The following is a 26222-nucleotide window of genomic DNA, read 5'->3' as shown; positions in this document are numbered from 1 at the left end:
GATTCGTAGAGCAGATGTGCGATCTTTGTTTCCATTCTCTGCGCGGGCACTCTGAAGCTTGCTCACTCATGTGGATGCAGGTCCATTCGAATTACTCTTGTACCTCAGTTTGAAGGTGGGATCCGTGATACAAACAGTATAATCTCACTGTCATTATAGCTGGAGCAAGCATCAACGTTTCCCAAGTGAGAAACCAGATTAGCTGTATTTTCGGACTAGGTTTGGAGTCCCTAGCTGTGAGTTCTTTGTCATTTTTAGCTTGCCTTTGAATTTACCTGCCTTCCTATGTGTGTTGGCAAGACCATCTGCATCCCCATTTAGCATGGGGTGTGCAATTTGGAAGGTGATCAATTTGCGACTGCAGATTACTGAATTTTGTAACAGTCTTGTTTCCGTTGTGCGTCGGGCGATATGCAATACTATGTGCACTAAACCGTGGGATTAGTGTTCCGAAACCATCATTGGTGCTAAAAATGCGTCAAGAAACACGTTTCTTTCCACGCATGCTTGGACAATTTCTGTCGTTGAGATCTTCCGCATCAGCGTCAGTATATGAGTGCCGCGTCGATAAGCTATGATGCTGATAGATTCTATCTTCTTAGATTTGAATTGCTAGCAGCCATTTGCCTGAACTAATGGCAGACCAGTAGACTGTCAATATAAGTTAGTAAATTTTTTGTTACCCATAGTTGTAACTCAGCAACTCCTTATACATGCCCATATATGAAACAGCCATTTGATCTTCTTCACAGTCCACATTGATTGCCTTTACAAACCAATGGATGTAAACAAATAGCTCGTTCCTCCATTAAAATAGGTTGGCATGCCTGTTTGCCTAATCTATGCAAAGTGGGTGCTCTATTTAGCAATACAGGATGCCCCTGAACTTCTTCAAGTATGTCCCATGCAATGGGTTTCTTTCCCAAAATTTTTAACAAGTCCTATGTTGGAAAGCAATCTCACACACAATACATCAAGAAAAAGTTAAGTAGTTGAGCACTTTAAGCTGATTATCCCGCAACAATAGATAAAATTTCATTGGAACCGGAGGAAAAGGACAAATTACTATAGTGCTCATGAATAATTTCCTAATCTACAGCTGCATCTGTATTCAAATTTGGTAGGTTTAGCTACACATTGTAGGATGACTGATGCTCCTACAGTCCTGCAGTTCAAACAAATATCACAGGTCATTTTGTTAAGAGATCATATGCCCTTAGAATCGCAAATGTGTACAGCAGAAACGTACCTTAAGTAGAAACGCAATGAAAGACCATGGGGACCCATCCAGGGATTGCACAATCTTGAGTCCACCCTGTCTGCAGAGCAACCTTTCTGGATCCTCTCATTCCCGCATCTCTGTTTTTTTTCACCAGGATCAAATGTTAGCAGAAGCAGCTGACGGAAAAGTAGACATGTCGATCTCAACATGTAAGTTGATATGGTCAAATTGCGTGATCACGTCAGCCAGTGCAGTAGCTTGTCGATGTAAAACGCTACCAGGATGGGAGGGTTCCTGCTTGATGTACTATCATCAGTACATTGAGAAGCCTAAAATAGTGTATATATGATATCCGGGTATGTGTTGTATAAAACACCATACGACCAATCTCAGTTCCATCCATTTGTTCAGGGAAATTATCTGTTGCTCGTTTGTCCCATAGACGATGGGAATGATTTCACTGAGGCTCCAGATGACAGTCATGTATCCTGCTCAAGCAGCCAATTCTTACAAAAAAGGATAAACTGCCCTTTCCAGCCGTTCAAACTTCAACAACACCTGGGCCAGCATAGGTTCCCTTTGATTCTTTCAGGTGCCTGCTGGTGTTAGGCTATTGCTTCTCAAGCTTTCTGTTGATGTTTGACTTTCTTCAAGTTCAACCGGCGCAAAGCTTGCTTCTTATTGTACCTTCTCCTTTTATAGCCCGAAGGATCTTTCACGTGCCCTCCTAATCCAGAGACCTGTGCCTTGTGCTTTTCCTGATTCTTATTACTTATCACTGCTTCCTGTTTCTTCAACATAATGTCAAGCTTAGGATCAACCAAAAATCCCTTTGATTTCATTTCCTTATAAAGCTCTCTAGCCTTCAAATATCTGCCACAGGATAGAAGTCCATGCAGCACAATGTTATAATGTACAGGTTCTGCAATAATATCATACTTCTTCATTTTGGCCCACATGTCCAGCAAAAACCAAGGTTGCCCTGCTTTAGATAAGTTTTCAAAAATTTGGAGAAAGGTTTCAGCGGTAGGACCACAACTATCTCTTCTCATTCTCTTCATCACATCCAACTTTCCTCTCATATGTTCAGCCCGAATAAATGCATGGTATGTTTCAGTAGTTGGCTTGACTCCCTTGTGAATCATGTCATCAAGAATTGAATAAGCTTTTTTTATTTTATGAGACTCGCATAAAGGATATATCAACGAGTTATAAGTGGTGACATCAGGCTGCAGATTAGCCTCTCCGATTTTATCGAGAATGTTCAGTGCTTCTTCTACACAATTTTCTTTCGATAAAACATAAATTAAAGAGTTGTAGACAGCAATACCTGGAACCAACCCTCTTTTTCTCATTTCATCATACAGTCTCAATGAGTCAAAAAGATTTCCATGCTTAGAGAAACAGCAAATCATATGGCTATATGTTGTGGCATCAGGGAGAATACAACAATCTAACATTTGCCTCCACACTCTCTTTGCTTCCACAAGATCAACCATTATATTGCACCAACCATCAAGTAGGATGTTAAAAGTCTCCGTTTCTGGTGGGAAAAACTTTTTATTTGAAAAAACCAACTCTTCTGCCTCTTCAACATTTCGATGATTACAGAGTGCACGAAGAAAGGTATGGAACGCAGATTGACTTGTGCTTGTTTTGAACACGTCCATGGCATGAAATGTCTTAATGGCTCTATAAGGATCATTTGCTGCACAGTACCTTTGGCGAAGAGAACTTCAGTCAGGAATCTTTTTCCAATATATCATACGAAACAATCACCACATAAGAATTCAAAAGAATCGTCAGGTACAGTTCAATTGCAAACGACAGCAGCAGTAAAATGAACATGCGTAAGAGAAAACAACTTGAACCATAAATTTCTAATGCAATGAGCCTAAAAATTAACATCTACCAATAAGTACAAGAAGCGCACAAAGATCAAAGTACTGATGTAAAATAGGCAAAATAAGCTATCGTTTCATTACTTGGTAAAAATCTATAACGATGCACCGAAAGGTTACCAACGCATCTATGAAGATTTTTCACTAAAACACATTATTTAACATGCAGATTTAACAGAAGAAGAGAAGGGCGTCCTTGAATGAGCTGATCCTTTCCTTAGGATTTGATGGCTTTAATCAGTACGCTTCTCTACATGAGTACCGGAATGACTATAAATTTTACACAAACGCAACAAATATAGGAAATACAAGATACAGAAAATCATAGCAAAGTTTAACACAATAAATACAGAAGACACAAATATAACAAAGTAAACCAAAACATGCATTTTCCCAAAGCAAACAACAGAGGATGAACAAGAGAACTGGACGAAAGAGAGCATCGATTCTTCAAAGCATTCCATAATGATGAGCAACACCCAATAACTTTAACGCCAAAAAGAAAAAGTTCGCAATTCAACCGACAAGTTACAGAGCTGTATAGAGTTCGGATGTACTGAACCACCTCCTGAGAACTACTTATTTTTTAGAATTACCTCTTTATCATGATTAACAACGTCTGCGACGTGACCATCGAATGCTGATGCAGAGTTCTGATCAAACTCCAAGCAAGATCAAACCGGTTATGTTTGGCCAGTATCCAAATCACGAGATGCCTGACTTTGGGACCAAAGCCAGAGTGCCCATATTTAGAAACGCCCCATTGGAACACCAACAGAGCCAACCGCCATTCGTTCTTTAGTCTCAATAACAGGCCAAATATCAAATTCTCTGTTGGTGTCACACCAGACGCGCCAAGAGCACCCAACGCTCCCTCTTCAGTAGGCAATTCCTTGACTTCGAACAGAATCTTGAGAACGGATTCCATGTGGGGCTCATCCTGATCACGCTCATCGGCCTCAAAATCACTGCTTTCATAGGTGTATTGATTAGGAAACGGAGACTGGCAGTAACCGTGATGTGGGTGTTTGGAGATTGCAGGAGAGAGAAACCATGAGAAGAGAGAAGATTGGAAAGAAAAAGACGGTGAAAAGATGAGCTTGTGCGTGTTGGATACGGAGAAACCCTGCGATGATGGCACTGAGGATAGAACGCGCTGAATGAGGACCGGCGTCGCTCTCCTAGCAGGAGCGAGTGCCATCGCCCCTTTGGGACCAAGGGGGAGGGAGGCTTTGAGTCTATAAGGCCAGGCAGACTCATGCCACGGAGTGGCTCTCGGATCGGTCAAAAGTGTCTCGGATTTCAGAATCGGTTCCTTCTGACGGAAATTTGGAACACTCTGCTAAAGTTTAATCCCCTACAAGACGGCGCGAGTATGTAAATTGTTCAAGAAATAAATTTAGTAAATACATGTTGTAATCACTAAAACAATGAGCAAAAGAAAAAGAGAAAAAAAAATGTTTATAAGAGTGAAAATTTAATGAAGATGAGAGAAAATGGTCAGAAAGTGAAAGTACAAGGGAAAACAATGCAACAATAATTTACAAGGGTAAATACTTATTCAATTAGTTAATTATGATTTATAAAGCCATGATAGTAGTTGTTCATGGATACTTTTTTTAGCACAATCGACATGTCTAATTATTTGTTTAGGTATTATACATATTTTAGAATCTAAGAAACATTTACAAACCGTCTTTAGTTCCACTTGAACGTCATTTCTTCCATTTGACAAAAAAAGTCAAGAATGTTTGAAATAATGTTGAACTACAAATAACTATGAATACAATATTTTTATTCTGTACGCGTGTTTGTACAAAGTAAAAAATCAGATTGAGTTTAATCAATAATGACGGCTCACTGTGATTGTTGAGAAGTACCAACATCAGGCAAAAAGGATGATGCAATAAGCCGACATGGTATAAGACCAATCCAACCGAGAAGAGATGGTATCCCCCAAATATCCAGTGACCAAGCCAGAACAATGCAATACACAGTATATGCTTTAGCCCCAACCGAAGCTCTTCTTCATTTGCATTCGAGTTTTACTACAGCTTATGTTTTTTACCGTGTTCTAAGCTCACGCAGGACCTGTCGGTGTGCTGTTGAACCCAGAGAACGCACTCCTGGGTCTCGTTCGGGGTTTGAAGACCTCACCTGGTCGCCATTCAACAATACAGGTTCTCGTCGGCTGCTGGTAACAAGAGATCGTCCCGAAGCTGAAGTTTCTAAGTTCCCGGCCCCCGCCCTTTTGTCACCTCCTCGTAAGGCTTGCGGTCAGGACTCACCTGCTCGTGGAAAAAACAGCGAATAGATCCTCTGTCCCTCGAATCACCCGCAACTTGGTCTCACTTCTCTCCCCCTCTGCTCTCTGGTATTGTATGTGAGGCAACGGGGACTGTGTGCACATTCAAACATTGTATGAGCCGCCATGATACCGATTCCCAATCGTCTGCTTCGTGCTTGTTCTGCCATTCTCGTTAGGAAGAACGTCTTGCCTCTCTCTAGTCTTTCTTCTCCTACCAGCAACCAACAAGACACCCAAAACCCTCTAAACCCTCCTCCAATCCCACAACCGACCACCACCCACAAGCCCAAATCTGGGCCTCGCCCCTCGTCAAGAACAAAAACGCCATTGGAGAAGGAATTCAACAGTTGGGTACACAAACTAACTCCTGGGTTCGGCCCCGAAGAGGTTGACGAGGTACTTCGCTCCCAAATCGATCCCGATTTAGCCTTCGACATCTTCCGTTGGACAGCCCAGCAGAGGAATTACAAGCATACCCACCGCACCTACGAGACCATCATTACAATCTCCTTCAATGGCAAGCGGTTCGATCGCTTTGATGCTCTCGTTGATGAGGTAATGGCCGGTGCCTGCTCTGGTTCATTCTCTTTGTTCAATACCATCATCAGCAGTCACTGCAGAAGAAACCATTTGAATAGGGCTATTGATGTCTTCAAAAAAATGCAGAAGTTCCCTGATTGTAGAGCCACATTAGAAACTTACACCACTCTCTTGGTCACCCTTCTCCGGAAATTCTATCGGGTGAACATATGCTATGCTTATCTGCACACTGTTAGATCATTGCTGAAACACATGAATGCCTCTGGTGTGATTCCCGATATTTTGACTTTGAATCTTATCATCAAGGCGTACTCTAGGTGTTTGCAAATGGATGAAGCCATTCGAATTTTTCGTGAGATGAGCCTCTATAAATGTGAGCCGAATTCATATACCTATAGCTATATAACCAAGGGGTTGTGTGAGAAGGGAAGGATCAGTCAGGCAGTGAGCTTCTATGAGGAGATGAGGGAAAAGGGGTTTGTTCCTAGTAGCAGCACTTACATGGCTTTGATATGTAGTCTTGCCTTGGAAGGAAGGCTTGACGATGGGATTGAGGTGATGTTCCATATGCTAAATAATTCGATGGCGCCGGATTTTCTTACTTATAAGACTGTCTTAGAGGGATTGGGAAGAGAAGGGAGGGAGGAGGAAGCCTTTAGGTTGCTTGAAGAATTGAGGAAGAAGGAAGACTGTATCGATGAGAAAACTTACAGTAATCTCTTGGATTGCTTATATTTGCTAGAGCGAGATTAGTGGCTGATGTAGATTACACCTTTTTTGGTATTTCAATGAAAAAAATTTGTGTTGCAGGACAGCCGACAGGCAGCTACTTTGTTTCGAATAGAAAAAACTCCACGAGAAATTTAAATTGTTCATCAAAACCCCATGTGTACAAAGATCTGCTATACATATTCCTTTTTATAGCTGGACGATTCTATTCGTGTTTGATGTTTCTTCACTCATACAACTGCGCACGAAATCCTAATTTTCCGTTGTATTTTATGCTCCCGTTTTTTATCCACCGCGTACAAGAAAATGTGGTGCCGGTGATTGTAGTATGGCAAGCTTAGTGTATTACTTTTCTTAGGTACCTGTACTGGAAAAACATCTGTTTTAAATTGAAGTCTGTAACCGAAAAAAAATGTCTCGAACCTGAATATTTCACTCTGTAGTTGCTTGTCTTCGAGCGAAAGTCACTCCACTTCTTTCTCAAATAACTACCAAGTACATTTCATGCTAAAGTCAGGAAAAAGATGGAAAATACATTATTAACATGTCCATCTTTCAATTAAAGATCAATTGGTAGAAATTAGACTGTTATTTATCATCGAAGCAGCAATCATTATTTCTGCCTGGTGGTCATTGCGTCCAAGAAATTCATGTGGCTTTCATAACCATGCATGTTTCGGCCATATCAACAACATTCTGTGACGAGTCGCCCTGAGCAATACCTTTTTGTGCATACCTGAAGTTCAGTGTACCTTATACCGCACAGGACTTTTAGACATGAATCCGGAGTATGTATTTTATGATACTTCACTGTACATCATTATCGTACAGGTCTTTAATGCTGAATCCGGAGAATGTACTATATGATGCTGTACCTTTCTTTTTGGTCTATTTTTGACGTCATATAAAATCAAAACCTTCATTTACAAGTGTTCTTGCAGTTTGGCTTTCAGTGGTGCAGGAGTTGAAGCATCAGGCTTTCTCTCTCTCTCTCTCTCTCTCTCTCTCTCCCCAGAATAAGTTGGCTTTCAAGGAGTCTTCATTTTCCTTTTTATTGAATGGCCATTACCTGTATTTATCACGTATAAATTTTAAATTGCATTTTCCATGCCAAATGATGGACCACGTAGACGGTAAATTTCGAGCTTGGTAAATAGGATACAAGGTATTTCCGGATTATTGAGACGATGTATCACCTCGGGTGATCTTACCATAAGAATTTCTTCGTCAGGTATCTGCATTCATCAATTTTAATTGCTGAATTCTGCCTCCTAAAGGTGGCTGCAATGACCAACCTTTTATATCATATAGTGATGGAGATACAATACGAAAAGGGAAAACAACACTTAAATTTACAGGAAAATAGAATCAGTAGAGAAAAACAAATTTTATAATTGTTCAAGTTCCTAATGAAAACTCCCAAAAGTACTGCTACTCAAGCTTCTGTGCTCTATATATGTTGGCATGCGTGGAGGTTCTAGACATTTCTTGGTCATTCTGATGGATAAGTCGGGTTCTAAGCAAGCATATAAACCTAATAGCGTGACATATTCACAGATTCTAGAGTTCCATGATACACATTTCTACATGCATGTACAAAAGAGATGATTTTACAAGTTGTACATGGCTTTCCAGAAAAAAATAAATATTAGTACAGAAGTAGATGCTTGACTTCCATATTCCTTAGCCTATGGTTTTTGCATCATCCTGTATCCTGTTACGTATATTATGCCACGCCCATATTTCTTTTCCAACGCAGGCTCTTGTCAAGTCTACAGCTTGTGATTGCTCCACCACCAAAAAGTTAGAAATCGAAACCGTAGGATTCACTGAATGCTATTTCTTTCTCACTAAGTTGTTTTCACTGAATGTCATTCTTTCTCACTAAGTTGTTTTCTCAGATCAAGTTGCTCGAGCCTGGAAGAGACTAATTCATCTTTCAATTTCTTTGATGCTTCTTCATATCTCTTTTTCATAAGCGCCTTCTCATCCTCTGCCTCCTCATATTTGCACCGAAATACATCCAACATTGCCTGCGTGTTGTGCAGTCTGATTCGGAGCTTTGCTACGTCTTTGTTGAAATTCATAGCTAACTGTTAAAGAAAACGATAGAGGTTACTTGAACATCATAAAGTGCCGAATAAGAAGAAAAATGGTTGATCAAGATGATCATTAGTAGTCGGTTGGTCTCACAGGCATGAATAAATGCCGCCTCATTCTAAAAGTTGAACTCTCAAGTCTCAACAATATTCAAACCGCTAAAGTTATCCTCAAAAATGTCATTTTCAGTCAATATGACAGCAGTTTCATTTCATCCACTTATTTCACTTGAATTTAAATTTCATGGTCTTTTAAGTATGAGATGAGGATTACTACTATTACTACTATCGCTGTTGTTATACCCCTATACCACTAATAAACAACAATAATAATGTAATTGAAATGATGAAACACGAAACTAAAATGTTTCGACAGATTGGTTCTGTTCGCTATCGTCACTCTACATTCTTCTGTAGCTACATGGATGTGACAGGGCAACAGCTTCCTGACCAGGGCAAGTGTAGGGTCTATCACCTAACAAAAGTGCAGGAAAATTTGAACCAATAGAGAGGCAACAACTATCTAGCTAAAAATAAATAATTGGAGCCAGGGGTCCAAGGTTTCCAGTGATGGAAAATCTACTACTGTCACTTTAACCATGCTAAACTTCCCCACGTATGATGAGCAATATTTCAACAAGGAAAATTTCTGAAAAACCAATAACATCCCAAAATAAGATGCCCTATGCTAGTTTCTCGTAATAAATAAATGAAAAGTAATGGATGAAGAAAGTCCAAATCAGTAGCCATCAGCATGGTCGAACATGTCAGATCTACAGCAGGTGATCACAAAGTTTGAGCTTGACCTGTCATTGGTTCAACTCAAGATCCAATCTGAACCCTCCTACCACAAGGAAGCAATATCCAAGAATATTATATATATTCAGAATGCTTAAGAAACAGAGTTAAGAATGAAGAGAAAAAATAAAAGAGAAAAACGGCCCACCTTAAGAAAGACAAAACATAATTTGGGACAGAGTAGTCAGAATTAGCAACGACAGCAAAGCATAACAGGTGATATTAATTTTACTCGCACCAAACTTCCGTAATTGAAAAGGTACATTCAGAAGATGATGAGACGACTGTGTCCTCGCAGAAAGATGAAGGCCTGATAATTCAATAAACTCCTAGCAAGTACATTTCCAACTCAAATGTTGGAATCAATCCAATTGATTATTCCCTGTAAAATGCTTCCGTCTGTAGATTTTCATTTCTCCTTAGTTTTCGTTTCAAGAACTTATGTTGAAGATATATGAGCAATTTCCTCAAATTAACTTGCTGAATTACCGACCCTAGACCATCGGGTACTAACTTCTAAATTCAAGATCCCTCGTTTCTCTAGAACAAATGAAGGTCTAACGTGCCCGAATCAATATCCGCTTCTCAAATCACCCGATCCAGAGTTTCCAAAATCACTCTGCAGCAGCAGTAAACAACGAGCAAAAGTTTCAACAACCCCAAAAGAGGGTGCCAACCTTCTGTGGCATGCTACCGCTTCAGGCCTTGAAAGCGGCAGCGAAGGTGATCAGTGACATATTTGTGACACAGACACATAAGATTCATACGACAATTGAAGAAAATCAAGAGAAGACCAATAAGATTCAATCGACAGACATCAAGAACGAGTTAGTTTTAAAATAGAGAGCGATAAGAGCATCTTATCTAGCGAAATCCCTAGACGTGGAAGAAGGACTCAAAAGAAAGAAGACTGACCTCTTCCCCTCCAGCACCCTCTAGCAACCAATGAGCCTGCAAGCTTCTGAGGGACAAGCAAGGGCAGGAGATGGAGGGGCGGACAGAGAGGGACGAGGTCGTTAATAGCCTAAGATACGTGCATTGCAGAAGGGTGGAAAACATAATTTATTAATTATGTTAAGAATATTATATATATTCAGAATGCTTAAGAAACAGAGTTAAGAATGAAGAGAACCTTGTGCCTCTCAGAATCCTGTAAGCACCTAGCTGCCAATTTGTTCTTCTCTTCAGCAATGAGGTTCAACTGTTTCTGCAACTTCTCAACTTCCTCAACGACATGCCTCTTCTCAGATGATAGCAAGTCAATTCTCGACTTAAGTACCTGAACTCAAACTGCAATCAGACTGCTTCTGTTGCATATTAGTGAGATTGTTATTCAACTGGTTATGCTAGAAAACTTACATCTTGGTATTCAACATTTTCAACTTCTGTTCTTTTCAGCAATTCTTTGAGTCTATCAATTTCTGACAATGTTTCCGTGCTGCACAGGAAACAAATCCAAATTTCAACTAAAACTTCCACCATACACATGCACGTTCTATACTCAAATATGCAAACACACACACACACAAGGTGTCATGTGGCAAGTTATTTGTCAAAGTACTAGTTGTCATCTATCGTTTCTAAGAAGATAACTTTACACAGGGAACCCTGTGCATCATCAAGCAAGTTGATGGAATGTCTTACAAATACAATTAGTTACATAGTCCTTGACTCCTCATACTTACTTAGCATAGTCTGCGTACTTAGCCTACATACATATGTGTGAGTACTGTGTTGAGTCTGACCCCTTTCAGTTAAGCCCCATCATAAAGTATGGCAAAATAAGTGCACACACGATTTGGGTCTAGCAGGAAACTAGCACCTCCCAACTAACTGTCACATGCATGTGAAGAACATGGCATACCTAGATGTGTACACAGGGCAACACATAACATGAAGATTGGAAATATTTAGATGCAATCCAACAAACCTGCTTTTCTTTTCCTGCTCCAAACTTGCTTCAGTAAATGATAATTTTTCCTCCAAAATATTGCACTGCTCTCTAAGACTTCCACATTCATCCCTCGCCTGTTTATAGAAAGCCAAGTAATAGGTATAACATTTATATTCAGTTTCAATATCATATCGATCAACTCCAGAATCTTATCCTAAGGGAACAACTATATTGAAAAAACAAGCATGTCCCATGCACATGCCAGAAATAAAGAATCTAACAGAAAAAAAAAACTTACTTTTTTGTGATAGTGAACCATGGCAATTAGCAACAATCCCAATGATGAGTAGCACACGCATTATTTCAATTGGTCTCATAAAAGAAACTTATACTGTAAAATTGTTGGACAAAATCTCAAATCTAAACTGCGTAGAATATAGAATTTTTAAATGTGTCAGCATTTTGATGAAGTAATGTGGAAAAGCAACCAATATTTCAAAATTGTTGTGAATTTTTAGTAGTCTATTAGCCTTCGAAAATATCAAAAAAGTATCAAACGATTCAAACCTCAATGCACTGTCAAGGTCGTAAAGATTACATATGAGGAAGCACAATAATATTGACTTTAGTGATTCAGTACACTTATGTTGAACAAGATGTAACTCAATGGAGATGATAAAACAACTTAAAATAGTTTCTTGCATCTCTGAATGATGTTCATAGCTCATTATGTTTGTTTTCAGTCATGAGGTTTCAAAGGTCCACACAAACATAACCAAGGTAAACTCTGCTAACTTATTGCCCCATTACATTGATTCTTCTTACCTGTTTGGCTTGTTTTACTCGTACGGCTTCAATCCCAAGGTAGATATTGAATTGGAGATATCAGGCTAGCAAAGCAATTGCTAGTTTTATCATATTATCTTTTTTATATAAAGACCGAATTCCATCACTAAAATAATACTTCAATTGACATGACATTTTTGCAAACACATGGAACGGATGCATAGCTTCAACTTCTCATTTCACATTTCAATTGTTTTCACAACATTGCCGTGTTTAGAAGATAATATCATTTGTAGCTAGTCAACTTTGTAGTTCTTGAATGCCAACCTACAAATTCTCAACCACGTCGAGAACACATGTAGGCAATACAAGCAGACATGCTTTTGAGTTAAAATGCATTAGTACCCTCTCTATAAAAGAACAGGAAACTGTGGGCTTTAAGTAACTCTATTTGTGAATTTAATTACCTTGCAAATATTCTCAGATAGTAATGCAATTTCAGCATTAGCACAGTTTCCTTTCTCTGTAATGGATTTAGCAAAATCTTTCTCCTTAGCAAGCCAAATAGCCCTTTCTTCTTCTAGCCCTATAAGGGCATTTGTTAATTGCTGCACACCAAGATGACTATCATCTAACACAGAATACGAAATCTTCAGTAACAGGCAAAAATCCATTGTATCTATTAGCCTCAAAAGCAAATAACACACCAACATAATCTCTTCTTTTTCTGTTGACAGCAAGTGAATCGAATTCTCCATTTTTGTGCAAAAGGCTTCATATTCAGCCAATTTACATTTCTGCGCAAAAGGCAAATTAAACAGCAATAGTTCAAAGAAAAATTCCGAAAGAAAAACAACCATTCAGGACTGAAATTGGTTGAACACCAGCAGCAACAAACACAGATTCTGGAACAGTGTCTCATACCAGGCTAGAAGCCTCTTCTGTCAACAGATTTATCTGGGAGTTTGCTATGGCCAAATTGTTAGAAGCAGTTCCCAGTTCTGAGGCAAGAAACTCACTTTGAGCCATGGCTTCCTCCGAGTCTTTCTTTGCAGTAGTCAAATACTCTTCAAGAGCAGCAACCTTCTCCTCCATTTCAAACGAACTGGTTTCTAATATTCTATTCTTTTCCTATTGAACAAGAGAAAGTGTTCAATAAAATGGAAGATGACATATGACAATCTCTTTCCTTGCAGGTTGAATGGGTTATACATAACATGCCACAAATAAATCACAATTGGGAAGTCAACCATAGAGGAACCCCCGAAAGCAAAATTATCCTCAATATCCTCAGAGAACGACAGAGAACTTACACATTATCTAGAAAGAGAAGAAAAATAATGTATCATTCAGGCCCAAAATAAAACACATTAACATAACATAGCTTATAGAAAAATCATAAATTTTGTTTAAGCATATTCTTTAAAGTTAAAGCACATTGCATCGTGACTAATACTAATTACACAAACAAAACCACATTCATGTTCCGATTATGATGAATTCCATGCACAATAATGAAAAATGCATATGACAACTAACCTACATCTTTTCTCCAAAAAAAAGTTAAATCTTAATTAAATAAAAATGTTTGGCTAATATTTGAATAATAAAAAATAAATATACCTATTAAAGTATACATCTATGACTTGCTCCTTGAATAACTTCTCTTTTTTTAGGCTCCTACAACAAAACCATACAAATTCACTTTTTAATGCATGCATTGAATTTTTTTTTTACTTGCAACTGTGTAAGAAGACTTCTTGTGACACATTCAGTTTCAAGGGACTTTTAAACTTAAAAAACAAATAAAAAGAATGGTCTTTTGTGTCTTGAAACTTGAAAGTGTAATCTAAGATACGCCTTATATCATAATGTAATTTAAGGTACAAATGTGTACCATAAGTTACACTAACTTTACAATCATTGAACCCCTGAAGCTGGTTTCACAGTGTACTGTATCAGTTTCCCAATAGCTATGATATGTATTATAACATATTCTGCAATGCAGATTGAGATTTAGACTCTGGAGTATAGTGCTAGGATGAACATGAGAGTAGAGATCAAACAATAATATTGAAAAAAAATAATTCAGTGGACAAGGGAAGGGCAGCTTGGAAAACTTGTCAAAAAGTTACCTTCTTGTTGCAATTTCAAGCCTTCACAGATCGCTTCAACAATTACAAACTTAGGCACCTATTTGAAAGCTATAGTACATGGATATGGATATATGGACATCTTCAAGAAGTTGCAATATAATTTCTATACAAGGAGCAAAAGGCAAATGGCCATCGATATGACACAACTACTCATATGAAAATGCATTAAAGAACAGGTAAACTAAAAATGGAGAAGAGAGGTACAGGATCACATTACATACTAGGAGAATTTCCAAATCAAAATGTGCTTTTTCTAGTTCCATAGTCTTCAGTTGTAGCGACTGTTCAACCACACCAATCTGGCTCTTTTCCCTGCTAACATCAGAACCCTTGTCATTCCTCCTCCCAGCAATTGACTCCCTCTTGGAAATGTCACGTTCAAGAAGTGCACATTGGCCAAGCAAATGTTTTAGTTCTTTTTCATTGTTTGCTCTCTCAGACTGCATTGTTTTGTGGTTCAGTAAATACTTTGTCAACTTAGATGCTAATTAAACTATTGATTTTACATATAAAAGGAGAAGATATAGAACCTCAAGTTTCACTTTGTCCTGTATACAGTTTTTCAGCTTAGATTCTGTATCTTTAAGTTTAACTCTTGTCTTTTCAAGATCCTTCCTCAAGACTTCCTTTTCCTTGATCAGTGAAGAGGTTGATAATCCTGAAATTTCTTTCTGTAAGCTATAAACTTGAGATACCAATAGAGCATTCTGTGCTTCATACTCATGGCATCGCTCCTGAAAGAATACCCACACGGGCAAAGTTTGTCAATGGAAGACATTTAGCATACAAAATCACTAGAATTTCAAACAATACGCTGACATGATTATAGAAGGTCTTCGCAATTTGCATGTCTCTTTCTAGATTATGTTTGTAGTTGGGATGCTCCCAAGTTCGACATTTTGACCCATAAATTGTTCCAAGAAAAGTACCTGGATTTTCTACTCAAAGATGAATTTAAACTGTTCCCAAATATAACAAGTCTACCTTCTCTTTTTCATGTTTCTCAACTGCTGAAGTGAGTGAAGTACACACTTTTTCATTCTTTAACTTCAGATCCATGATATGTTTATGCATCTCTGACTTGTATTCCTACAAAATAGCAGTAGAAAACAATTTCTTTTGTATGTGATCAACATAATTGAACCACAGTTAGAAAATGAAATACTCAGAAACAGCATAGTTTATAAATTATTAACTAAATAATCACTGTCACATGATATTTAACTTTTCTGCTGAAGAATGAGGTTGTTCTCTTTCCAACTAATTTATCAATCACAGTTTCTACTTTCTCCAATAAAAAAGCATTTCAAACGCATAATCTAGCTGAATAAACCTCAACAAGGCAAAGGAAACACAAGCAGATCAAGCTCTGTCATTTTAGATTCTTGACACTGATTATCTTTGACATCCACAGTAGAAGGCCAGAAGAAGAATAACCATCCCATGATTAGAACTTAGTAGATATTCCATAATTATTTTCACACTAATGACAGAGTTAAGTGCCAACAAATAGTATCACATAGTTTCAGTAAAAAATGAAAGACCAAACAGCTTTTAGTTCTTGTTAATTTGGCTGTAAGCCCAACCCTGATCTAAAATAGGATCTACACGACATAGCCCATGCCACTGGCAGTAATATGTTTGGAAAAGTATTTTAAGCAATAATAAGTGCAACTCAGTCTTAGAACTCAACAGCAAGAAAAAAGAGAAATGGTATATAGGCTAAATAATATTAAAGGAGAAAACACTATGTAACACTCCTGATCCCAGCCTTTTTGGGGTTGGAGCCGAAACTGCTAGGGGGCGGGTTGGGATCCGCCGAACTAAGGGCCCAAGCCTAGAAGTAGGTCGGGTTGTTACATATTACCCAACAATTGACATCATTGAATGAATTAATGATGCCCAGAATACCCAAGAAGGAACATGAACCAACCACTCCAAATACTCAGAGGGACAAGAAATGATTCTAACTTACAGAAGCATTTTAATAACCAAAAATCATCTAGTTTAACTTCTGAGAAAAGTTTTTTATGCAAAGGCTTCCTCCTTCATGGCAATTTTAGTCAAGCCAGCTTCTATAGGAAGGTTGTAATTTCATTATTACCATCAAAGAGGACGATAAATATAAGGATAAAACACATGACTATAATGAACAAATACATTGTTATCCCAATGTAAAGAGTAAGCAATTTATAAGCAAATGATTTTTAATGGGAAAGCAACTTCTAACAGACTAAGTTAAAGCAATAACAGAAACTGAAGACAATGTATACCTTGCACTGTGACTCCACAACTTTCACAAGTTCTTGTGGTTTACTATCACAAACACTAGGATAGCTAATAGATTAAACAAAAATACATCTAATTACATTGAGAAAGGTACAGATAAAATATGGTCAAACAAAAATATTTGAGCATCAAATGCTGCATGCAGTAGATTTGAAAATGTAACACAGAAACATAACGAAATATGGGGTAAACAAAGAAAAAAAATATAATTCAGCCTGTGGCTCTTCAATAGCAATTGGTAAAGTAGGTTCCCTCAAACTATGTGCTCGTCAATCACAAATAGACAGCCTTGCTAAAGTAAGTTCCCTTTAAATATATGCTCGTGAATCACAGATACGATACTCAGAAGTCTGACCAATGATCACAGTCAAAGGAATAACATCTACAATCTAGAGCCCATGTTTTCTCTACCTGGAGGCTTTCACACAAGATATACAAATACTAATAGTAACAACAATGATTATGAAACCCCTGTCACTAAACACCAAAACTTACAAATGATGGATTAGATGCAGATGAACCTCATATTTTATCAGTAAACTTACCGGCAATAGACCCAATAGCTCATTAAAGCTACAAAGGAGATCACCCGCAAAGAGGAAGACAGAATCAACATAGTCTCTTAGGCATTCAAGTTCCGATTTGATGGCATCCAGTTCTACTAGAAAGTCTTCTGGATTGCCCATCTTAACCATCTGAAACATCATATCATTTAATCAATTCTCATAAAAAAAGAAAGAAAGACAAATGCCAGGTAAAAGGACATCAAATTTGACAGAAAAATTCTCAAATCAACACATTTCCAAAAAATCACAAAATAGGAATGCTCATAAGGAATGTATAAACAAGCAAATTACATGTATCAGATAAAGAGTACCTCATCTGCCTCTGTGACTGTTACAGAGGTTAATTGTTCACGAGCAACCCTTGTCTCTTCCCGTGCATCCAGGAGTTCTTTACAAAGCTAAAAAACATCAAATATAAATACATTAACATGGAAAAGCAGAACTGACATGTTTATATATCACTTATGTTGTAAAATGCAATCACCAGTTCTCACGCAGCATGAGATATCAAAGGAGGCCTTCAGAAAATAATGTCTTGAGAATGAAATTGAGAATTAAATTTTGACAGAATCATGGTACCATTCAGAAGGTCAAATTTGAAGAATTAACTGTGCAAATTTAAATTCATCATCGTGCACATGGGAAAAGGCAAAAGAATGTTCAGAATACAGGAGCTTTATACTAGAGAGCATGATCTCCACACACAAAAATTCTGAGACAAGCTTGTACCGGTTGTTAAATTCTATGTAAAAGATATCAATAGAAGATTTCATATAGAAGTTTAGTAGTGTGTACTCTATGAGAATGAGCACAAGCAACTTGTGTTAAACAGGCTGATATATAAGAAATATCAACAGAATATGCATTCAAGGATACATACTCAGATGCAGAAAAAAGGAGAAAAGGCCACCATAGGCCAAACAGAAAGAAATCATAAGGGTAAACAGCAAGCGTAGTAAAACCTACACCTGGCAACCTTACCTCATCACATTTCTTACTTGCATTTACATTTTGTTCTGTAGCCAATTCAACTAAATTATCCAGGTTTTTTTGAATTGTTAACTTTTCCATCTCCAGTTTACTTATCTGCAACATCATCAGCAGTGTAAAATAAGTTATACATAGAAGGATTGTTTGGGTGAAAAAGAGAGGGAAGGTTTAGAGGTGCCCATATTCCCAAAGATATCAACTTCACCTGGTCTTGCAGCTGCTTGATCACTAAAATTGCTTCCGACTCCCTTTCAGTTAGATTTGTACCTCTTGCACATCTGGGACCTCCACGACCACATTCGGCTGCTAGCTGGTTCTTTAAACTTGATATCTCCACATCCTTTGTTGCTTTCTAAATGGAAAATTTAGATATCACATGAAAAAGAGAAAACAATAAAAAAAACGAAATAACCCAAATTACCCAGGCTAGGGTCAGGAAGCACCAGAGTTTCAAAATCCACCAGTAACTCTTCATATTTTCTCTTGATTTCCAATAAATCATTGGTTCCCTACAAGTAACTAATGCAAGTGAGTTGCCTGAATCTAGTAAGTTAATGTCATAATTAAAGCAAAACAGTTAATAAACGGAACCCTGATACAGACCTGAGGTGAGCCAATGTCCTCAAAAGTTACTTTTCTTCGATGTGTAACGCGCAACATGGCTTGCTCATCAGGCAGAACACAGCCATCGAGTGATTCTCTCCTGTCATTAGTTTCTTCCATGCAGGCCTGATTGACATAAGTTTCAGAATCCTGTTCAGGTTCTTGTGTCAGTTCTTCTAAGGGAAACAACAAATTCTTATCATGCTCAGCTCCACACTGTTCCTGCATGTTCAAATTCGCAACCAAAGAGGTCATTTACCAAAAAACCGTAAACAAAATTCAACCATATTACAGGAAACAACGGTGTCATTTAGTAGAATAAGGAGAAATTATCTTGTCATATATAAAAAAAATGGAGATTTTCATTTAAGGCTATGTTCAGACTTCAGAGAGACTGAGATTATTGAATGTTAACATTCCAACAGGATTTTGTGTTTTGGAGGGAAGATCTGCATAAAGATTTCACTTTAAAAAATCCCCTCAAAACAAAGGTTTCAACCTCTTCCGGGGGTTGTATTTGCAATATACTGGTTTATGCTGTTCAGGAAGATGCATGTAAGAGAACATAGGTAAATAGATCCATAGCCAGTAGCCACAAACATTGTGATATTTTCGAACATATTGACGAAAAAAATAAGGAAAATGATAAAAACGGGAAAATACTGGGATATAGTGAAATAATCATTAAAATGAATTTATTGTGATTTTAACGCGATTTTTCATTTATTTATTTTATTTCATTTTCTGCTTTTATTTTTTTCAACTTTTGTTTCATTTTTTTATTTCCTCTTGTTTTAGGAATTTAACATAACCTCCTAAATGCAATACAATACTTATTAGTTTTTCATTCCTTGTAATTTTACTTAACATTTTGACTTTTTATTTTTAAAAAAAAACTCTGAGATTTTCCAAAAAAAAAAAAAAAACTACTTTGCGATAAATACCCAAGAAAAACTTCACCGATAAAAACCTGAGAACGATATTTGTGGCTATGAATAGATCTCTCTCTCTTCGCTTTTCACGTGTAATTTAAAACCGTAATTTAAAGGACTACTATCTCAAGCATAGCAGACAATTAATTTTTCTTCATCTCGTCATCTTCATTCCCATGGCAGACAGGAAAGAAAGAAGCAAGTTGCATATATGATACATAAACACATATCATAGTAAAAATATATGAGGTTTTTTAGAATATCCTGATACTATAAATATTGTGAAACCAACCAATAAAAGTGCAAAAAATGTAACAATGTCTTTAAAATATCTCCAAGAAGGAAAATGCCATGATATAACCATGATATTTCCTGACATACTGCTGCTACTTTCCTAAGGCTTTCCAGAAAGGTCCTTTTTCATATTTTTCAGCATATAATTTTTCTTTTTTGTTTCTCTTATGCTTCCAGAAACTTCTTTTACTTGTTTATTTGTATTTTTGCAAGAAAATACTAGAAAACTTACTATAAAAAGAGAGAGAGAGAGAAGGAGGAAGAGAAAACTGCAGAATTGGAATGAAAGATTCAATGGTGTTTTACTGCTTTAATTTACTTAAGAATAAAAGGGGAAATATTTGAAATGAGATTTAAGGGTTTGCTATTTTCTGGGGTTCATGAAGATCATTGGCAAAGGCTATTATTTGTTGATAAATATGTTATTTATTTTATATCATGTACTGTCCCTGACCATTGACGCTGTGAAATTTGTGACTACACCATCCAAGGCATCTTACTGGTAGTGATAAGTATCTGTACTTACATTGGCTGTGTTAATACCATTGCCCTCTTCCAATGGCTTCCCATAAGGACCACCAGGACACCATGTCTCTCGCCTCTTACCCTGATCCAAAGATGAGTTTTAGTAACAATCAGTGTATGAGAATCCGTGAGATTGGTTTATTTGAAGAGTTGGATGCTGCATATCAGAATGAATGCAAATGGCATCAACAAAAAACGCATGCAGCTCAACTGTGCAAGATTGGCCAAATGAACAATTGGAAATCAAGATAGATGGAGCAAATGTCTGTGAGGAAAAAAAAAACAAAACAAAACAAAATAATGAAAGAAGATCTTTCCCGTGTTCATAAAATGTATGAAAGCATAAAGAATCAGACTTAAATCTCACTTAATTAATTGGTCAACCAGTTTTGCATTTTACAACCAAGAATCAGGCCTGACATAAGTTGACCTGTATTCTGCCACGTCAAATTCATGACTTGATCTGATCATACAAACTTTATATTTTGTTAAAGAGAGAACAATTGTATATACAATATCTTCCTTGTATTACCAATTCAAGAGTACACATATAAACATATGTTATGTATTTAAGTTCATAAGGTACCTACACATACCAAAACTTGGCCTTATTTAACAGTGTGTGTATTATGTGTGTGTGTGCATATATTCCTTAGTATAAGATAACATTTATATTGTAAAATGGAGAAAGTAGATAATTATATAAGAGTAAATAAATGAAATAAAACCAACATAAGGTGCCAATTGCAAATGACCTTCTTTGGATTCTTTTCCCTTGGATCCTTGGTAGAATAGAGCACCATGGTGCTCAAATTAGCTATTTTTCGAGCTTGTTCCTGTAGTCTCTGCTCACGTGTTGCTTGAGCTTTCTTTTCTGCTTGCAATTCCAAGGCAATTCTCTCTCTTTCAAGCTCACTCTGTGGATGTAAATATTTTGATAGTTGCAAAATAGAAGTTAAAAGTAAAATCCAAAATCAACTGAATCTAGTGCTTCACCTGTAACAATGTATTTCTCAGGCTCAATATCTCCTCTTCTAAGTGCTCAGAATGTGAGTCCTAAACCATAATAATAATAGATAGTTTAGAAAACCATCAAGAAAGCATACTAGGCATCTCCAATTCATAGTCCATTCATAGAGCAGTATAAGACACCATTAGCTTTGCACGAAGGTCCTCAATCTCCTTCTTTTGGCGCTTAAGCAATGCAGCATCTGTCAAAATCTGTCCCCCCACAGACATAAACGATCCATTCATCAAAATGATGGAAATTAGAAAAGTGGCAGCAAAAATTGCAAACACAGGCCATTTCCAATTCCAGAAGAACAAGCTAGAAGTAACAGCAAGGGGAACCAACAAAAAGCTAAGAAGATAAAAAAACGATATAACAAACCTCATTCACTTGTGCACAGTTTGTCACACGTAGTGCCCTTGTTGCAAATTGAAGACTGCTCCTTGTCTCATCAGTATGGACCTTCCATTACATAAAAAAATGTAAAGAAAGTCAAATAGACAACAAAAGGACTAGGGTTTGTTCCCACAATATATCAAACCAACAACACTAAGCTGGAGTAACAACTGATCTATCAGTTACAAAAAAGTTGTTTCCTATTATATTAAACTGAACAAGAACAGAAGGACCATATACTAAATAAACAACAGCAAAAAATGGTCTACACACAAGATAAACAACAGGAAACCACATAGTGAATCACTTTATTTAATCAAATTTCAAAAGAGTCCATTCATATGCAAGTGATTTCACGAGGAGATGCTTTAAAAAATGAATAAAAATATGAAAATTTCCTTGGTTACGCAGAGGCATCCATTTTCTCACAAAACGGGTGAAACCTACACAATTTTTAAGAAAAAGAATAACTTTCTCAATCATTATAAGATGTTGATTCTGCTTCTATCCTTGATCCATTGGAAGCAGCCAGCAGAAGGCACTCTACAGAGAAAAACCAGAGAGAGAATCTTTTCTAGAGAGTAAAAGAAATGAGAGATATGTCATGAGATTTGTAAACGTATACATCGGTTAGGCCATCTGATAACATTACCAGCATGGTTTCTCAATTCAGTCCACTTATGCTCCAGAGAAATGCTTAGACCTAAAGCAATCAGCTCCATGAAATGAATGCTAACAAGTTGGTGGGTTTCAGTAGAAGACAACAAACAAAAAAAGGACAACCCATGGAGCTTGGCATGCATAGTTCAACATTTTGACATGCATGGTAAAACCAGCAAACAGTACGTAAAGAAGGAAAATGTTCAAGTATTAGATACCTGAGCAAGTGTGATATTGCAAATAATAGCAGTATTTGAATTTCCACCCAGCGCAGGCTGCAAAATGCGGGTGAGCTTGCTATCCCGGTAAGGTACATGTCCTCTTATATTGCAGTCAAATGTTAGTTAGAATGGATTAACTGCAGTACCAATATAATTACCAAAAAAACTTCAAAAGCTATCTTAATATAACCTACCCCACTGATTCTGCCCCCTCACTTAGTTTATTAATTACTGTTCCAAGTGTCATAAGACTTCTATTAATATGAGAACCCTCCTTCAAACGAACACCCTCTGCTCCTGTCTTTGCAACACGCTCGGAACCAGCCAAGTCCACCAAATTCTAATAATTAAAAAAAAACGGAGACAGAGTGAAACGACAAAGAGGAACACTTAAGAAAGAGAAACTAAAACAAAGAAAAGGGCAATCGTGAACACACAAGAACAGACACACGAACAGCATCACAAGGGCTCTCTGCATCACAGGTATCATGTCTTTCTCGGCTTTCAATTATCTGCATGGAAGGAAATAAATCAGTTGTATGCAACTTACATATTAATGGGCAAATTTCATGAAGCAAGAACTCACCATCCGAAATATGGTGTGGGACCTGCTACTGTACACATTCATATTAGTTTCTCCAATATGACGATGGGCTGCACATGGTAAAGAAACATGTAGTCACTTATTTAAAAATGAAGCACATGTGGCGCAGTTCCAAAAGAAATAAGAGATTGTTCATACACTCGCCAAATTCCATGAACTCCAGAACTTGCTCAGGTGAAACTACTATTTCTTCTCTCAAACCGGCAACAAAGATCCCACGCTGTAAGATGACAATAAAGCACCATAAATACACATTCGATCTCATTGTACAGCACATTCAGCAGATATCATGTTTCACAAAATTATGTAATAAATACCTCAAGACTCTCATGAATCTGAAGTTTCCGGTGCTCTGGAACTAACAAATCATTGATCTCCTCATTATAAATTTCCATGTATGACATGCGAAGAAGAAATTCTCTATCTTCAACCTGAATGTTTCGAAAAAGAAAAAAGCTTCATCTGAATTTTTGTAACTTAGAAAAGACAATGTTAGAAATATTTCCTGTTTAGGTGTTTATGGAGCAACAAAAATCGACAGCTCACATTGCAATAATCCTTGATTAAAAACAAAAGATAAATTTCAAATTGATCATGTCGAACAGGTACAGCTTTTAGTAATTAGCAATGATTAGGTTCATTTACATTAAGCAAAGAAACCTGTAAGTGTAACTCTTAAACTTTTCTAGAATGTTTTGGTCATCCAAACTGTTTATGGTCTATTATTTTCCTCCAGGAACATACCTCCACATGTATGCAAAAATTTTTATTTATTTGCCAGTTTATATGCATGCAATCCGTATCTACATATTCTTAATATAAAAGTATAAAAAATTATTGAGATTTTCAATTTCAGAAATATAACAGGCCATATTTTGTTTTGACTCAAAAAACTTATGTATGACACAGTTACGCAAAACCCATAAGCTAAACTCAAATTGGCTAACAAATGGGTCATGGATGAGCAAGTTGACTTGGCAACTTGTCCAGGTCAGGTCATAAATTTTTTATCGAGTAATTTTTTTTATACAAATTTATGAAAAGGTTGAACATATAGCACTATTGAATGGGAGTATGCAACCAATTGTTATTGAAACATATAGAACCGTTGAGTGTTTCAATCAGCAAACAATTGCTGTTATATACCTCGCTTATTACGTGGAACAAGTCATTGACAGCGAGTGGAATAACTCCGGGTTCAGTGGGTTTCCCTCGCATAGTATGTGTTTTTCCACTATTTGTTTGTCCATAGGCAAAAACAGTTCCTGTGAAGAAGAGCAAAATCATTCTGAGTCCTAAACAATCAGACAGAAAAGAATGAGATTGACGAGGATTCAAACTTCATGAAAAAAAACGCAACAAAGGTAGAGGATTGTAGGCTTGTAGTGCTATCTATTTTTCTTGAACGTCAATGTCAACAGAACTCTAGTACACCTTTTGATTTGAAATTGGATATCAACAGATTATCTAACAAAAAGCAGAAAAAAAAAAGAAAAACAAAACCCACCTACAACGAAAGAATGAGTCCAAATTCTCTCGGATTGTGCCACCAAGACTTATGTCTTCTGACTTACCGAAGCAGAGCGGATATTGTACGAGTATTAACAAAAGTTATTCCATATCGGTGCTAGGAAATCGCCTAGACCCGATTTAAACGATATCAACAAAACTGTCCAAATAAAGCAACAGCCTAATGTATCCATATATGCGAAGTACATTCATAACCTCAAGAGGTCACGTTCCTCTACGGGCTCCTATTCCTCTTTCTGAAACCCTGCATGCTATAAGCCTATAACCATTATTATTTTCATTAAAAAAAAAATCTGTTTTAAAATTCATTACGAGAAACTCATCCAAAATTGGCAAAAAAGGACTACGCATCAGAACTCATCTCCAGAGTATAATATACTGTCAAACACAGCGTATCATCGTCAACAAAATCTCCGGTCCTATAAGGAGCAATAATTCATTAAACTGCAAGAAGTCGCTATCTCCTACTTCGTACCCAACTGATATACTGTCAAGGGTTCTTTCTCTCTTCATATCAGAAAAGATATTAGGCTGCATTATGAAACTTTGTTATTTTTTTTTTCTTTTCTACAGCACTTTTTCACCGAGTTCGATCAATCCAATAAAGCAAATAAAGATGACAACGAGAAACGCATACCGTTGAAACCACGAACTGTGGCTCTCACAATGTCCTTTGCCCGAGCTTGGTAGATATCGGAGTTCTTGCTTTCCTCCTTGAAAATCCTATCTGCCCGTAACGAGAAGAAATGATTACTTGCTCAAATTCGATAAAAATGAAAGAAGAAGAAGGAAATTGGGAAAGAGGAAATCACCGAATTCGAACTTGGTAGGCTGGTTATGGAGGGAGATGGTGTTGCCGGATACACGCCACAGGCTGGCCTTCGCCTCCTCCAGGGAGTCAAGCGGCCTTATACGCACCATAACGCAGATCCTCTCCATCCTCTTTCTCTCTTGCTCTGCCGGAAAAGGATTTCCCGACGACTTTCCGGACGGAAGGTTTAGGGCAACGCAACGAGAGAAAGAAACCAGGAAACACTGTCCGACAAGAAGAGCGAAGAGCAGAGCGACCCGCGTTTTCCCGCCTTTCCGATATTAAATGAAACAATTCCTTTGCGCCCATTTCTTCCTACCCTCGTCTTTATCCTTATTTACAATTATATCTTCCAACAA

General features: G+C 37.3%; 3 protein-coding genes across 5 annotated transcripts; 1 reads left to right on the top strand and 2 right to left on the bottom strand.

Annotated features, from left to right (window-relative positions):
- Positions 1-973: 973 nt before the first annotated feature.
- On the bottom strand, positions 974-4335 carry LOC116251560 (pentatricopeptide repeat-containing protein At1g80880, mitochondrial). The gene is made up of 3 exons (XM_031625900.2): positions 3720-4335; positions 1250-2941; positions 974-1165 (listed from the first exon to the last, which is right to left on the bottom strand). Exons 1-2 carry the CDS (start codon positions 4322-4324, stop codon positions 1843-1845), a joined length of 1704 nt encoding a protein of 567 aa, XP_031481760.1. The 5' UTR covers positions 4325-4335; the 3' UTR covers positions 974-1165; positions 1250-1842.
- A 760-nt stretch (positions 4336-5095) lies between these two features.
- Positions 5096-6917, top strand: LOC116250915 (pentatricopeptide repeat-containing protein At3g25210, mitochondrial). Its single transcript, XM_031624904.2, has one exon. The coding sequence runs from the start codon at positions 5555-5557 to the stop codon at positions 6722-6724; it is 1170 nt and encodes a 389-aa protein (XP_031480764.1). The 5' UTR covers positions 5096-5554; the 3' UTR covers positions 6725-6917.
- Positions 6918-8051: 1134 nt separating this feature from the next.
- Positions 8052-26126, bottom strand: LOC116250123 (kinesin-like protein KIN-7O). Of its 3 annotated transcripts, XM_031623547.2 has the most exons (30): positions 25865-26126; positions 25690-25779; positions 24669-24787; positions 23840-23953; positions 23661-23742; positions 23505-23572; positions 23356-23430; positions 23113-23258; positions 22916-23018; positions 22023-22103; positions 21785-21853; positions 21629-21688; positions 21388-21549; positions 20634-20714; positions 18882-19103; positions 18722-18787; positions 18484-18630; positions 18270-18374; positions 17600-17686; positions 17268-17417; positions 15418-15522; positions 14964-15167; positions 14655-14873; positions 13202-13408; positions 12985-13074; positions 12745-12885; positions 11528-11625; positions 10957-11035; positions 10730-10876; positions 8052-8793 (listed from the first exon to the last, which is right to left on the bottom strand). In XM_031623547.2, the coding sequence occupies exons 1-30, from the start codon at positions 25989-25991 to the stop codon at positions 8572-8574; spliced, it is 3666 nt and encodes a 1221-aa protein (XP_031479407.1). In that variant the 5' UTR covers positions 25992-26126; the 3' UTR covers positions 8052-8571. The 3 variants fall into 3 exon arrangements, with proteins under 3 accessions (XP_031479407.1, XP_031479410.1, XP_049932643.1); XM_031623550.2 differs by lacking the exon at positions 24669-24787 and having other exon boundaries at positions 25865-25912; XM_050076686.1 differs by lacking the exons at positions 8052-8793; positions 10730-10876; positions 10957-11035; positions 11528-11625 and having other exon boundaries at positions 12750-12908.
- Positions 26127-26222: the final 96 nt, after the last annotated feature.

Source organism: Nymphaea colorata, chromosome 3 (assembly GCF_008831285.2).
Source record: "Nymphaea colorata isolate Beijing-Zhang1983 chromosome 3, ASM883128v2, whole genome shotgun sequence".
NCBI lineage: Eukaryota > Viridiplantae > Streptophyta > Magnoliopsida > Nymphaeales > Nymphaeaceae > Nymphaea > Nymphaea colorata.
This window is presented reverse-complemented; position numbering and strand designations above follow the sequence as displayed.

Bases quoted from the DNA above. Each gene is read 5' to 3' on its own strand.
- LOC116251560 (XM_031625900.2), bottom strand. From the start codon at position 4,324: ATGGCACTCGCTCCTGCTAGGAGAGCGACGCCGGTCCTCATTCAGCGC. The intron at 2,942-3,719 runs GTAATTCTAAAA...TCTTCGCCAAAG, and splicing joins TTGTTAATCATGATAAAGAG to GTACTGTGCAGCAAATGATC.
- LOC116250915 (XM_031624904.2), top strand. From the start codon at position 5,555: ATGATACCGATTCCCAATCGTCTGCTTCGTGCTTGTTCTGCCATTCTC.
- LOC116250123 (XM_031623547.2), bottom strand. From the start codon at position 25,991: ATGGAGAGGATCTGCGTTATGGTGCGTATAAGGCCGCTTGACTCCCTG. The intron at 23,259-23,355 runs GTGTGTTCACGA...TTTAATTATTAG, and splicing joins CTGTTCGTGTGTCTGTTCTT to AATTTGGTGGACTTGGCTGG. The intron at 14,874-14,963 runs GTTCTATATCTT...AAAACAATGCAG, and splicing joins AGGACAAAGTGAAACTTGAG to TCTGAGAGAGCAAACAATGA.